The 14,280-nt window shown below is 43.3% G+C and overlaps 1 protein-coding gene across 1 annotated transcript; it reads left to right on the plus strand.

Annotated features, from left to right (window-relative positions):
* The first annotated feature begins 11,605 nt into the window (after nt 1-11,605).
* On the plus strand, nt 11,606-13,319 carry LOC124696910 (FBD-associated F-box protein At5g60610-like). The gene is made up of 3 exons (XM_047229569.1): nt 11,606-12,532; nt 12,683-12,832; nt 12,915-13,319. The coding sequence occupies exons 1-3, from the start codon at nt 11,606-11,608 to the stop codon at nt 13,317-13,319; spliced, it is 1,482 nt and encodes a 493-aa protein (XP_047085525.1).
* The last annotated feature ends 961 nt before the right edge of the window (nt 13,320-14,280 follow it).

Here is a 14,280-nt window from a genome sequence, read left to right on the forward strand (position 1 = left end):
GTGAAACATATAATGTAACAGGTAAGTTTCACTAACATGAATCCACCTTACTCAATCTTAGCGACTTTGATGGCGGCTACCAATGCCTATATTCCTATTATAGATTTGAAGTAAATGCATCCATCCGTGAGTTGGTATAAATAAGCTCTCATGAGAAAATTTTGGTGCAACTTAGGTAGACAAAGAAAAACTCGTGCAAAGCACTATGCATCAAGTTGTGCTAACTGGGATATATACCAATGGGTCTGGGAAGCATCAAGAATTCAACTACCACAAATATTTCTGGTGGTGCTAATCGTAACCTATGCAATTTGGTGAATCCATAGTGCAAGCAAACTAAAGTCCATCTGGTATGTACGGGTAATGTATGGGAGGCTACATTTTGATCCCATTGTGCATGAACACAAGGGAAGCAATGAGGTAAATAATAAGCAAATGGAATGAAATTTAGAACCCCTAGTTCTACCGATAAGTCCCGAGTTATAAAATCCAAAAAAAGAAGAGCTGGCAGTACGATGTTTACTCGACGAACACGATTAAGAGCTTAACGAAATTTTATTGAACTTATATCACCTGTTTGGCCGACCTCGGAAGAACTAGGCGGAGCATCTCGATTCTTATACGTGGCGAGCATCTAGCCTGCTAATCGTCTGATAAGCACCTTTTCTTTTGCTAGACACGTACCAATGACAGTGGCAGATTGCCAATGATGAATGATCGAGTTATACGCCGAAACTTTTTTGTGGTCGTATTAGCAGATAGAAGGAGTCAGTGTTCGGACTCAGAATTCTTTAACTCGGAATTGCATTCAATTCTTTACCTTCAGATAGAAGCAGGATGTTCCCGTACCATTACTGTGATTCCGTTATTAGTAGTCTCCACTTGCTAAAGTTCGTATATGATAAGAATCCGGGGCATATGCTGTGAACTAGCTCCTTCAGGTGTACTGATGTACTACGAGGCAGAGAACCATCCGATTATGTACAAAACATCCCGTCTCGATGCGGGCATACTGCATCTCACTTGGTTCGAATATTTTGTGAAAACCGCCCCTTTGGAAGCTTTGGGTTTGTTTGGTCGCCTGTATTGGATTTTCCCGTTTCCGGGTTTTATCCCGCCAGCTGCTGCATGAACAAAAAACGAGTCTAGGTCTGTTTAAGCACCTGTGAAGGCGTTATTTTAGCCCACTTTGATTGGTTGGCAACATTTCGGGATTTTACGCTAATGCCAATGCGACGCCGCCTATTTGGGAGGTTGTGTATGACCCGTTATGGTCACCCTATATTTGGGATTTTGTAAAGGTGTGCTAAAAAAAGTTTATACCTACTTGATGATTCATAAAAATTCTAAAACAAAGGACACGCCCTAGAGGATTACATAAATTAGAAATAAATTGGAAACACAAATAATGCTTGGCAGATCCACATTTTTTATTCAGATTTTGTACTGTTAGTGGGATACATCATCAGCTCCTTTTAGAATTTTGTTACATAATTTTTAAACACAAAAATATAATTTCAATTTTTTAATACAATGAGAGCACTAGTGCCCAGATCCAAAATGACTTTTGTTAAAAAAAAAAAGTTTAGGCCTAACTTGATGAATCACTGAAAATTCTAAAATAGATGACGCACCCAGTGGAGTACATAAATTGGGAACAACCTGATATACTACAGGCTCGCTTTCATTATATGTAGCAAGACAATGTGAATAACAAGCACATTCCAAGTGTCCCATAAGGATGGTGAGTTGGCATGTATGTTCAGAATTGATGTATGCTTTAATCTATCTATCGCAACTTAGTTACTCTTGGACTGTTAGAGACCTAAGTTGAGGTTGTGATTAATGGTTTTGATCTCTTCTCTTTTTGTCATGCATCTTTTTGAAGGCTAAGTGATAAATACAACGTAACCAATAAATCTTTACTATTATATTCCAGTTGGTCGTACGTCATACAACGCGTTTGGTGAAGAAGATTAGGATCATCCGGACCATACAATATAATCTTATGATCTCCGCTTAACATCCAATCGTGTGATATAATTATAAGGCAAGTCGTCTATCCTTTTCTTTCTCAGCGCACTGTATCAATCATGTATACAATCAAATTAGGAAAGATATATTTCCTTGCCCCTACGAAACATTCTCAGAACCACCTCACGGTACAATTTAGGAAAGATATATCAATCACAGGATGATGCTCCTATCTCTCCATTCCGCAATCAATTATGAAAGATACCTTTACTTCTCTCGAAAAAAATAATAATCTCACAACCATCACAAGCCGGTGCTCCCATCCGCCATGGCACCAAGCAGGAACGCTGCTTCCAGTACCCAAGCAGGGACTCCGTCGTCATTGTCTATGTACCCAGGCATCTGCTTCTCCGAAATCAAAGACCGCCGTCCGATCCTGCACTCTGCTCCGCTCATGGAAACCTCCCCCTCATTATTTTTCTCTCCCACCCGATCTGAGCGTGCCGCCGTCGTCTCTGCCACCTACCTCGCGAGCCGGATTGAGCTTCAGTGACTTTCTCAGCCCATAAGTCACTGACTTTGTGTCACTTACAAGTGGGGCAATGTGGGGCACATATAATGTAGTGCTCCACATTGCCCCACTTGTAAGTGACACAAAGTCAGTGACTTTATGGACTGAGAAAGTCACTGAAGCTCAATCCTCGCGAGCCACCCCAGCTCCTCTCACAGCCGGCCGGCTTGGGACTCTCAGGTAGACGTGCAGGATCTTGCGCGCCTGCCAGTCGGGCGCCATGCCCTCGCCTCGCTAGGGTTTCACACGCCATAGTTCTCGCGGTCGCCTAAGTCGACAGTTCTTCCCCGAGTCCCGCCGCCAAGACCTTAGCGCATGCGCAGGCGGTGCCAGTGACGGCACCGAAGCCGGCGGCGCCGTTAGCCTGTGGCCTCAGGAAACATGCGCCGGCAGATGTGCCGAGGTGATGGCTTCACGCGAAAGGGTAGTGGAACCGCAGCGTATTCCGTGCGTCGCCAAGATCATCATCCAGACAGAAACACCGCCGCCGTACCCCCTTGCACAGCTCGCCCCGTCCCTAAGTTTCCAAGCGGCCGTGATGAGTCGAGATTGTTGTGTTGCTCGTCTTCCAAGCCCTGACTCCCATATACCTGAATCTGCCCGAAGTCCCTCTCTGCGAAGCTCGCGGGTACATCCTTCACGCCTAGGCTAACATCTCCCATTCACGGGAAATTCCTCTATGCTCAGAACATCTGCCGACTCTGCTTCTGCTCTAACATCCGCACCATCTCAGGTTTGCTTCTCTTCAGGTTTCTCTGTATTGCAGTGTTGACCCAAGTCCTCCTTTTGTTTCTCTGTATTGCAGTGTGACATATGTTCCTTGCTCGATTTAGAAAATGTTGGTTGCATGATGTATTGAGAGAAACTGTTAGTAAATTATTCACTATTGTTACATAATTCCTCTTTTGATTGTAGTTCATATTTTTAATATTAATCTGTGAGTAGACCCTATATTCTACCATGAAATGGCACCCGTAATCACATGCTATTTTCCCAGGAAAGAAACCATGATTGTGTTTTTTGTGTGAATGGAGGGATTTCTCCTCTGCCCAGTTACAGTAATGCATTTTGGGGTGTAATGTGTTCGATTTTTTATCTGCTTCACCAGCCCATGTGCTTAAGATCATTGGACCATGTAAATATTTCAATAAATACAAAGAAGATAAGAAATGGAGAACTAGCGTTGATAAACATTAGTTGTTCCATCTATTACTTTCTTGGAATTCTCAATTTTTAAGGGTTTTTATTAGATTTCCCATGTTAGATAAATTCAAGAATATAGATGATCACTTAGAGTTAATGACGGCTCAGTCGATGACAATGATCGGCAAGAGTGGCAAGGACATCCGATGGGTAACAAGCGCCGATCGACAATATTATCTCAGGTATTTGCAAATACAAGTAACATTATCTCATTTTTTCTTATTGTTCGCTTCTAGAGATTGCAGTACTAACATTGAACCTTTACTATTAAATTGGCCTCTACTCTGTAGTCTGTACTACTACATAACATGCAATTCTTCTGTTCAAAGGGACTCATCTTCATCTCCTTAATTGCAGCAGTACGGTCAAAACAGCCACTAGGAGGATGACCAAACTAGCGACCAGGACGCCAGGACCTAGCAGGGACGCCGATCAGCACATGATTCTTGGTTACTCACAAAGTGGTGGTAGCAGAGAGCAGAGGAGAGACATGATTTCTTCAGACGCCGATCAGCGCAAGATTCGCAGTTGCTCACAAAGTGGTGGTACCAGAGTGCAGAGGACAGACATGATTTCTTCAGAGCCAGGACATAAAGAAACTTCTTGGTGTAAGTTACTGGTACCCCTGATTACGTTCTGTGGAGACATTCTTCTTCGTTTTACTCTGGGTAATGTTCCTCCCGTGTGCAGTTGATTTCGGCCTAAGCAGCAACATCAGACTAAGCAGCAAAACGTTGGTTCCAGGAATACTACGACGAATCTGAAAACGGTTCGTGTGACCCGTGTCACAATATTTTTCTTTTATAACTGCTACATATATAATCTTGTTGTTTACCTAACTGTATTGTCCCATCCTCACAACAAAGAAGCAGTGCACGATACAAGTAACTGAGCTGGGTGACAAATTGATCTAAACTAAGAATAACATTAGAAGTAGGGTAACTGTTGGTGCTGATTCTTTAGTGATTTTTTCCTTCTTCGGATGAACTGCTGCCATATCTAGCTGGTCCAAAGGAAGCAACTGAACTTAGTTGCTTCCACCAAAACCAAAATTTTAAACCGTAATAATTGATACAAACACTTTTGAATGCTCTTGTATTTGCGGTTTCCAGTATTTGATGTATTTTAAGGGAGACTGATACATGATTAATTTGTATTCATACGATGACACTCATCCATGGAGACTTAAGTGTATTCCATAATTTACTTTCTATAGTTCAGTTGGCTATGGCCAAGAATTGTTGCTTTATTATGTGGCTTTTTGCGCAATCTAGCGACAAGCTCCACGACATGAATTGAATTTGCTCGTCTTGTCTAGGGAAGAGTTCAGAGTTTTGGGTGTGTTAATAAAATTGATAATGCATGGTGAAACACTCTTTTATTTGCAGTGTATTTATCTTGGTTGTGACTAATATCTTTGATAAGAGGCGAAGTAGCTCAAAGCTATATTAATGTTGGGTACCCATATTCCAATAGCTGAACCACCGTATAGATTTATGTTTTGGCCACTGCCTTCGAAGTAATTGGAAGTTTCATTGTCAATTGTTCTCTTATCAACTACCTGATGTATAATGATATTTCCGAAAAATATTTATTTTTCCATCGTGTTATCCCGTAGTATTACAACTGAATTCTTGTACCACTGCAAGTGACACTATGGGCCTGCCTCCTCTCTTTTCCTTAGAATAGGATGCATCTTTGTTTATTTAATTCTATCTCTTTATTATGCGAATGTCCTACAGGGCAAGCTCTTGATAGGCAGGACACACATGAGCACAACCGTCTCCTTGATACCAAAAGAGTGTCTATGCAACATACAAATCTTGGATGGACCTATGAGTTCTGCTTAGCTACAAAGTAAGTTCTCACCTTCTCCATGTTTTTTTATCTGAGAAGATAAACATGCTTCAAAGGGATTATTCTCTTTAGGCTACAATAACTTCAGTGTGGATCTGACATTTCACTATTTTTGTTTTATCATTTGCAAATGTGAATTATTGAGTCACTGATTCTTTTAGGCATTTTAGAAGCTGATAAAGAAAGTAATAGATGGAAGAGACAAGACAGGTGGAACAACATAGCATGAACTAACAGGTTATTGATTTGCTTGTTTTTCTGCAATTCCATCAAAGTATTATGTCCAAATGCTTTCCATATCACTGACTTAATAAGTGCCTTTCTTAGCAAACGTAAAGGAACATTTGGAACATATCGGGTCACATCCTTACTACTATTTGCTGGCACAGCAGCGGGAGCACGAAGTCTTTCTTCTACTGGAATGTTAGTTTACTGGACATACCTTTTGAATTTGTTTAGCCAATGTTTAGCTTTATTTTGCATCGCTCTAGCATTAATTGGGGGTATAGTTAATTTATTATGCAGAGGCATGTATAGTTTCGTGTCTACATGCAAGTAATGTTAGTATATGCATTTAATCTTATGGTGATGGGAATAAATAAAAAATAAGCTCTACTTCATTGGATATGTAACATACTATGTATTTCATAGGTGTCACTCACCAATAGTTGCCTAGGCAAGAATTATTGCATATTATGTAGCCTTTACACAATGTGGCAAGAAGTTACTACTGCCATAGGCCAATCACGTGATGTTCGTATTTTAATCATTTTTAATTTGTTTGCATGTGTTGTTCCCCCTTAGCAACATATACTGGTATTTACAGAGGGAGAAAATATTTGGTACACAACGACCATAGAATATGAAGATAGGATATTGCCTTATTTTTGCACAATGATGGTTGAAAAGGACCAAAGGTCACACAGAGAAACATAAGAGGCCGCTGCGTGGTGGTCGTTGGTGAGAGAAAAGCACAAGGAAGAAGTCACATTCGTCAAAACATAGTTGAAAATTTGAATAGTGATAATTCATCTGTGTTTGGAGCGGGGTTCAGCTTCTCGCATACTAAATTTGTCCTTGTCATCCAGCCAGTGATCTAGCAGCGAATGAGCACGACATGCCTGAGTATACTTTAAACTAGAACTCACGAAATGTTTCGTTGAATTTTTTATAAATTATCTTTTGCATGAAGTTAAATATAAATCATATAAAATGCATTTGGTTTTCTAAATGTAATTTGGCTTGCTTGCTTTCTTAAGCAGCCGTAGCAACGCACGGGCATTCAACTAGTTTCACTAACATGAATCCGCTTTACTCAATATTAGCGGCTTTGATGGACGCCACCAATGCCTATCTTCCTATTAAAGGCGCGTGTAAATGCACCCATCGGTGAGATGATATACATAAGCTTCTGTGAGAACACTTTTGTGCAACTTAGGTAGATAAATAAAATCGTGCAAACCACTATGCATCAACTTGTGCCGACTGGGGTATACCAATGGGCTTGGGAAGCATCGAGAATTCCACTACCACGGACCATGCATGAAGTTGTAATCTTAACACATGCAATTTGGTGAACCCATAGTGCAAGCAAACTAGAGTCTGGCCACTGGGTACGGGTAATGTCGGAGCAGGTACGTGGTATAACCATTGTGCTTGAACACAAGGGAGCAATGAGGTAAAATGTAAGAAAATGACGTGATTATCAGAAGTCCCTTGCTCTACCGGCAAGTTCCTAGCTGCAAAATCCCAAAACAGAGCTAGGAATATGATGCATACTTCACGAACATGATCGAGAAAGAGCTCAACGAATTTTGCTTGAACTTATGTCTCTGGTTTGGCCGACCTTGAAATAGCTAGGTGGAGCTTCTCCATGCTTATACATGGCGAGCAATCTAGCCTGCTAATTGTCTGATGAGTACCTTTGTTTTTCATAGACATGTAGCAATAAGGATGACAATGGAGCGGGTTTGGATGGATATAAAACAAGATCCATGCCCAAATCCATCAGCCTCCTTCCACTAGTAGAAAAAAGACCTTCCATCCCAACCCATTAGTCCCCAAATAGTTTGACCCGGGACTAATGAGGTCTTTAGTCCCAGCTTCGGTGAACCGAGATTAATGCTCGGGCAACCGGGACTAAAGGGCTACGGTGGGCTGCGGCCAGGACAGGGAAGCTTTAGTCCCGGTTGGGGACACCAACCGGAATTAAAGGGTACCCTTTAGTCCTGGTTCGTGTCCCCAACCGGGACTAAAGGTTTTTCCGGGTTTTTTACTCCCCACGCACCCTTCACCCCCTCCCCCTCCCGTGGATCGCCTTTTTTGACACAGTAAAATAGAAAAAAAAATGATAGAAAATTCAAAAAATAAAATGTTTTCAGATTCTTGTATGTTATGCAACCTACTATTAGGGAAAATTAACAAATTTGAATTTTCACTTTTTTTGCAATTTTTTTTTGAAAAATGGTAAAACCGCATTAACTTTTGCATACGACGTCGAAAAAAAACGTATAATATATCAAAATCATCGTGGGGAAAAGTTACATCCAAATTCACCTGGGTTTACCCGGTTAGCCAATTTGTAGATTCTCACAATTCCAAATGAAAATATGAAAGCAGGAAGATTTTAGTTTTTGCTATAAATTCTGGATTATATATATATTTTTTATTTTTTAAAAAATTAAAATTAATAATTGTATCATGTATAAAGATTACTATTACTTTTACCCTTTTAGATTTTCAAATTTTTAGGTTTGGCAAAAAAAATTTAAATTTTTTTTAAAAAAATTAAAAAGTAAAAAAATAATACAAATTAAAAAGTTAATGTTTATTTATTTATTCAAGATTATTATTACATCATTATTCTTTTTTTATTAAAAGAATTTTTGAAATTCAAACAATAAAGAAATGTGACATCGACCAACATATGTTAATAGGATTGATATGATACTACTATCACATACATGCGCGCAAGCACTTGGATGCGGGACGGGATGGAACTCAGAAGTTAAGCGTGCTAGTGCTAGAGTAGTGGGAGGATGGGTGACCGAGCGGGAAGTTTGACTAGAGATAAGTGTAGTTAGAGATAGAAACTAAACTAAATTTCTGAAATAATAGAAATTCTGAAAAAATAGGAAAAAAATGGAGTGGAATTTTTTTTTCGAAAAATTTACCTGGGGAGACATTTTCGCCCCGACGCACGGAACGAACGCGGATGGACCTTTAGTCCCGGTTCGTAAGCAACCGGGACTAAAGGGGGGGCCTTTAGTCGCGCATATTTAGTCCCGATTGCGCAATCGGAATTAATGCCCTTTGCGAACCGGGACTAAAGCTCCTTTTCCTACCGAGTGTTCTGTCCCGTCCATGAAAGTATCCATGGGCATGGATGTTGCTCCAAATCCAAATCCACCGGATGTACATGTGTTTACACGATGACGTGTTAATATAACATATTTGAGCATAACACCAACATTTTAGCAGCATTTCAACAATATTTTCGTAGCATTTTCAACAATAATTATGTAGGCAATGAATATGACGAGGAGGAAGGACGACGGGATGAGAGCAAGCCCACTCCTACTAGTGCGTCTCCTTGGCAGAGGAGAGCCGGACTGCCGGAGATGTGGAAGGGAGGGCTGCCGGCCAAGCACTCCCGCACATCGTGCGAGGGAGTCATAGGGGGGCTATGAAAAAAGTGGTAATCGGTGGTTACGTGTTAGACTCACTGAGTTTGGCCTCAAGGTAGGGGTAGCTAGGCCTAGGTGAAATCACATGTCTCACTGACATATGGGACCACATGTCAGCCGGATATCTATTGGATATCCATGGGGCAAAACCTCTACCCTGCCCGCTCCCATGAGTTATCGGATATCCGTCTCATGAAATCCGTGGGCATAATCAGCCCTCCGGACCTGTGCCCATTGGAACGGATACCCAGATATGTGGATAAAATTGTCATCGATCCTTAAGCAATGGCAGTGGCATATTGGCAATGATGAATGATCGAGTTATACTTCGGAGCTTTTTTTGTTCATATTAGCAGATAGAAGTAGTCATTGTTCGGACTAAGAGTTCATTACCTCCGAAATTCAGTTCAATTCTTTACCTAGAGACAGAAGCAAGATGTTCCCGTAGGCGTAGCATTACTGAATTTTCATTACTAGCACTAGTATTCGACTTGCTAAACTCTGTATATAGTAAGAATCCACGTCCATTTACAGAAGAAAGAAAAAAACGAGCTCCACATCTACTCTCAGAGCATGTTTGATCCAAAGAATTTGTATAAAAAACTAGTAGAATTAAATCATAGAGAATTTTTTTCTATTATGGTTGTTTGATTTGTAGGATTGTTTTCCATACGGTTTTTTCCTAAGAATTCCTTTACACTAGATTTTATAAGAAATCGAACATCCACCCATGTCTCTTTTAAAAAATCCTTTGTTTTTTCCAGGGACGGACCGAGACGAAAATCTAACTGGAGGCATATTTTCATAATTTTGCTAAAGTTGAACTATTTTCTTTCAAAATTTGAATAAGTACTTGGGTCCACCCCTATTTTTTTCTTATGGAGAAATCAAATAAAGTTTGAGTTATATGAATTTCTGTAGGATCGGAGTGAGCATGACATTGCAATCCCACACTAGATGTTGGTAGTCTTTGGCAACTAAATTATTTTACCAAAATGTACTATATTATGAAACAGAGGTAGTACTAATCATTGTAATCACAAGACACTAAATAACTATACAACTCCCAGCGAGGAGTATTGGCTTGCGTATCTTCTAAAATTTGTTGTCATTCCCGTTTGAAGCATACATTCATCACGTGTGAGCAGTGCCATGTTCTTTCTGACCGTAAAAGAAATTCATCGATGGTAGTAAAACGCCAAGCTGGTGGCACGCCATGAGATGCAAGCAAAGGAAATGCAAGTTTATCTTCACGTTTCAATCATACACAAATCTGCAAAATATTGCATCTTTTGATCTGCATATGATTGTACTCCCAAAGATGCAACAGTGCAAGCAGAGGCTGGTGCTTTGCAAAAGTAGGATTCACGAGAAACTTCCTGATACTCTGCACTTAGTAAAGCAGAGCTCAAGCATAGAGATCATACGTTTTATGTATGAAACATCCAACATACTCCCTCCGTCCACAAATAAGTGCACATCTAGCCTTCTAAGAAATCCATAAATAAGTGTACATCTAGACTTCTTGGTATATTTTTTACGTTTAGACCCCTAGTACATGTCTTGATTTTAGCCTCATTAATCATTTTTGGTTTATCAATGTTGTTTTATTGGTTACTAATATGCACAACATTTATTAGCGCCTAAATCAAAGCATTTTTTTTGATTAATGAGCAGATTTATTGAAGGAATGAGGATTTTTTTACATAAAGCTTAAGATCTCTTGGAAACCGCGCGCGTCCACTTATTTATGAACGCAGGGAGTATGGGCCAACTGCGACTTCATTTCCTTAACTTACTAACTTAATATGTGCGTGCATTGTGTAGTACTCCAAAAGTCCATGCTTAGCTAGCAGGCCATCTTTGGGCCGGGTGTTCTTGCATTCGGGAGCATATACGCCCGGGGTTTTAAATGAATTTAAGCCTAGTATAAAATGTAAAAAAATCAATAAAAAAAGTCGTGCATATATCTTGATGTTTTATGGGTTCACAAAGTCGGTTCACAAAAAATCAGCATTTTTTGCGCTATGCGTAAAAAGATAAAATTTGGTGTTAAAAATAAGCTCCCCACAAGACATTTTTCTTTTCTTTTATACATAGCACACAAAATATGTCGGTATTTTGCCAAATTTAGCATGACATATACGCGAGAAATTTGTATTCAGATTTTCTTTGATATTTTAAAATATTTTTGTTTCTAGTGGCAGGAACATATACAGGCAAGATTGCCATTTTGGACCCAGCCCCCAAAGACGCAACACTCCCCGCCGCCCGAGTGAAGGGAAATCATCGCCGCCGCCGGCCGCCGGCCGCCATGAGACTGGACTTCATGTACTCTTGCCTGCCGGCCTCCCCGATCTCCGCCGCCGCCTTCCTCTCCGCCGCCATCTCCGACGAAGACGGCGTTGAGGACCGCATCAGCGCCCTCCCCAACGGCCTCCTGCGCGACGTCGTCTCCCGCCTCCCCGTCGAGGACGCTGCCCGCACCAACGCGCTCTGCCGGCGCTGGCGCGGCCTTTGGCGCGCCATCCCACTCGTCCTCGATGACGCCCACCTCCTCACGGAAGGGCCCGGCGTCGACTGGCGCGCCCCCGCCGCCGCGGCGGTCTCCCGCGTCCTCGCTTCCTACCCGGGCCCCTTCCGCTGCGTCCGCCTCCTCAGCAACCTCATCGACGAGTCCAACAAGGAATGCCTCGCGGAGTGGCTCCGCCTCCTCGCCGACAAGGGCGTGGAGGACCTGACCCTCGTCAACCGCCCCTGGGGCTTCGGCGTGCCGGCGCGGCTTCCCCCGTCCCTCCTCTCCTGCGGCGCCTCGCTCCGCCGCCTCTACCTCGGCGTCTGGTTCTTCCCCTTCACCACCGGCCTCCCCCGCAGCCCCGACGTTTTCCCTCACCTCCGGGAGCTCGGCATCTGTCACGGCATCATGCAGGAGTCCGACCTGGAGTACCTGCTCGCTTGCAGCCCCAGGCTGGAGAGCTTTGCGCTCATCACCAACTACTGCTTGCCCGACCGCGTCCGCATCGGCAGCCACAGCCTCCGTTGCGTGCTGCTCTGGCATTCCATGGCGGACGAGGTCGCCGCCATTGCCGCCCTGCGCCTGCAGCGCCTCATCGTCTACTGCACGCACCCCACTGAGGCTGGAAGGGCCTTCAAGGTCAAGATAGGCTATGCTCCTCAGCTCGCCGTGCTCGGCTACTTGGACACCACCCACGTGCTTGAGATTGACAACACCATCATCAAGGTCCAATTTTTTTTCTCTCATATTAGTTTCTCAGTGACTGGCTAGACAAATCTTTTGAATGCTTGCCCTTTAAAAGAAAAATCTTTGAGTGCTGGGTTGGTTCGCATTGAATTAAACTATCAATTTGGTCGTTGCTGCGACGATTTGCAGGCTGGGGTGACAAAAGTTAGCCCAGATGCAGTGGTTCCAAGCATCAAGGTGTTAGCTCTGAAGGTGCGCTTCAGAATCGCGGAGGAAGTGAGAACTTTGCTGAGTTTCTTGAGATGCTTCCCTGAAGTAGAGACCTTACACGTTATGGCTGTGAGCATCATCGCAATCGCTGCATTTTCTATTGCTTGCAATCCATCTTTCGCTGAATTGTGCCCTTTGATTTCCTTTTCAGTCCGACAATCACACTGACCACTATGATGACCCGGGTGAAGTCAAGGCCAGGGACAAGCTCAATTCCACGTTCTGGCAGGGGGTTGGTCCGATCAAATGCGTGCAGTCACGTGTCAAGAAGGTGGTGTTTGATCAGTTCTGCGGGGGCACAAACCAGGTTGGGTTTCTGAAGATGGTTCTTGGGAGAGCGGTGTTTCTGCAGAAGGTGATAGTCCTGCTCGCTGACCTGGATCCTATCACGGTGAGTGAGGCCACGCGCAAACTGAACCCGTTGGCTTCCAAGAGGATGTGGGCCAATAAGACCTTGCGTAAAATTTCCTTGGAGGTTCGTGGGCCCACATCAGGTCCTATTTGGGGGTACAACCAAGCATCTGATCTTTCTATCAGCGACCCATTTATTTCTTAAGGCGCTGATAGAGTGTTCGTTAGCAGCTAGAGCATCATTGTTTTAGAGCATTGCCGTTTGAACAAGTCATTTCTTGTGAAACGAAGTGATGTAGCACTAGTCTGTAGCTTTTTTTGTTTAGTGTTGGAGATTTGGAGTTCAGCAACAGAAGGTTGTGCGAAAGACTTCTTATGACTTCACTATGTAGTTACCTGTGTCGGCATGCAATGTGATTTACCTAGCTTTTACTTGCTCATGTTGTTATCTGAATGGTAACTATTATTTCTGCATTAAGTGTGATCTCCATGGCCTGTGGCTGTGGCTTAAGAGCATCTCCAACGATGACGCTGTAAAATCTCGCGCGCTATACCGATGATTGGGCGCGCTGTGCTACTCGCGCGCGGCATAGCGAATTTGCCCCGGCGGAGGCTGTATTTTGCAGAGCGCTGTTGGTGTGCGAAAACGCACCTCCGCCAGAGGCGCTATTTTGCAGCGCGCGCGCGTCACAAACTGCTAATCCGATCGTTTATTTTTGAAAATTCATCAAACAAACTATGTAAATATGATCGAAAATACGAATATATTTTAAAAGTGCGCGATACAATACGAAATTTTAACGAAAATACTAAAATAAACTACTCCTCGCCGTCGTCGGACTCCCAGGTCGAAGTCGGAGCTGCTCGGTGTCGTGTCCGACACCAGCGTCGACGTCGTTGTGTACCGGAACTCGGAGGAGGACGAAAGGACGACGGCCGACGGCCCTGCGGCGTTCGCGCTTTCCTCCTTCCTCCTCGCCGCCGCGTCGGCCCTCGCCTTCTTCCTCGCCGCGGACTCGGCGCGGCGCTTCTCGCGACTCGCCTCTTCATCGCCGCCATCGCCGCCTTGTCCCCCTCCTTCTCCGCGTAGAAGGCCTCCGTGGCGGCGACGTCCTCCGGGAAGCGCGCCCACTCATCCTGCTCCGCCACGCGCGGCGCTGCTCGAG

The sequence above is a fragment of the Lolium rigidum genome, chromosome 3 (assembly GCF_022539505.1).
Source record: "Lolium rigidum isolate FL_2022 chromosome 3, APGP_CSIRO_Lrig_0.1, whole genome shotgun sequence".
NCBI lineage: Eukaryota > Viridiplantae > Streptophyta > Magnoliopsida > Poales > Poaceae > Lolium > Lolium rigidum.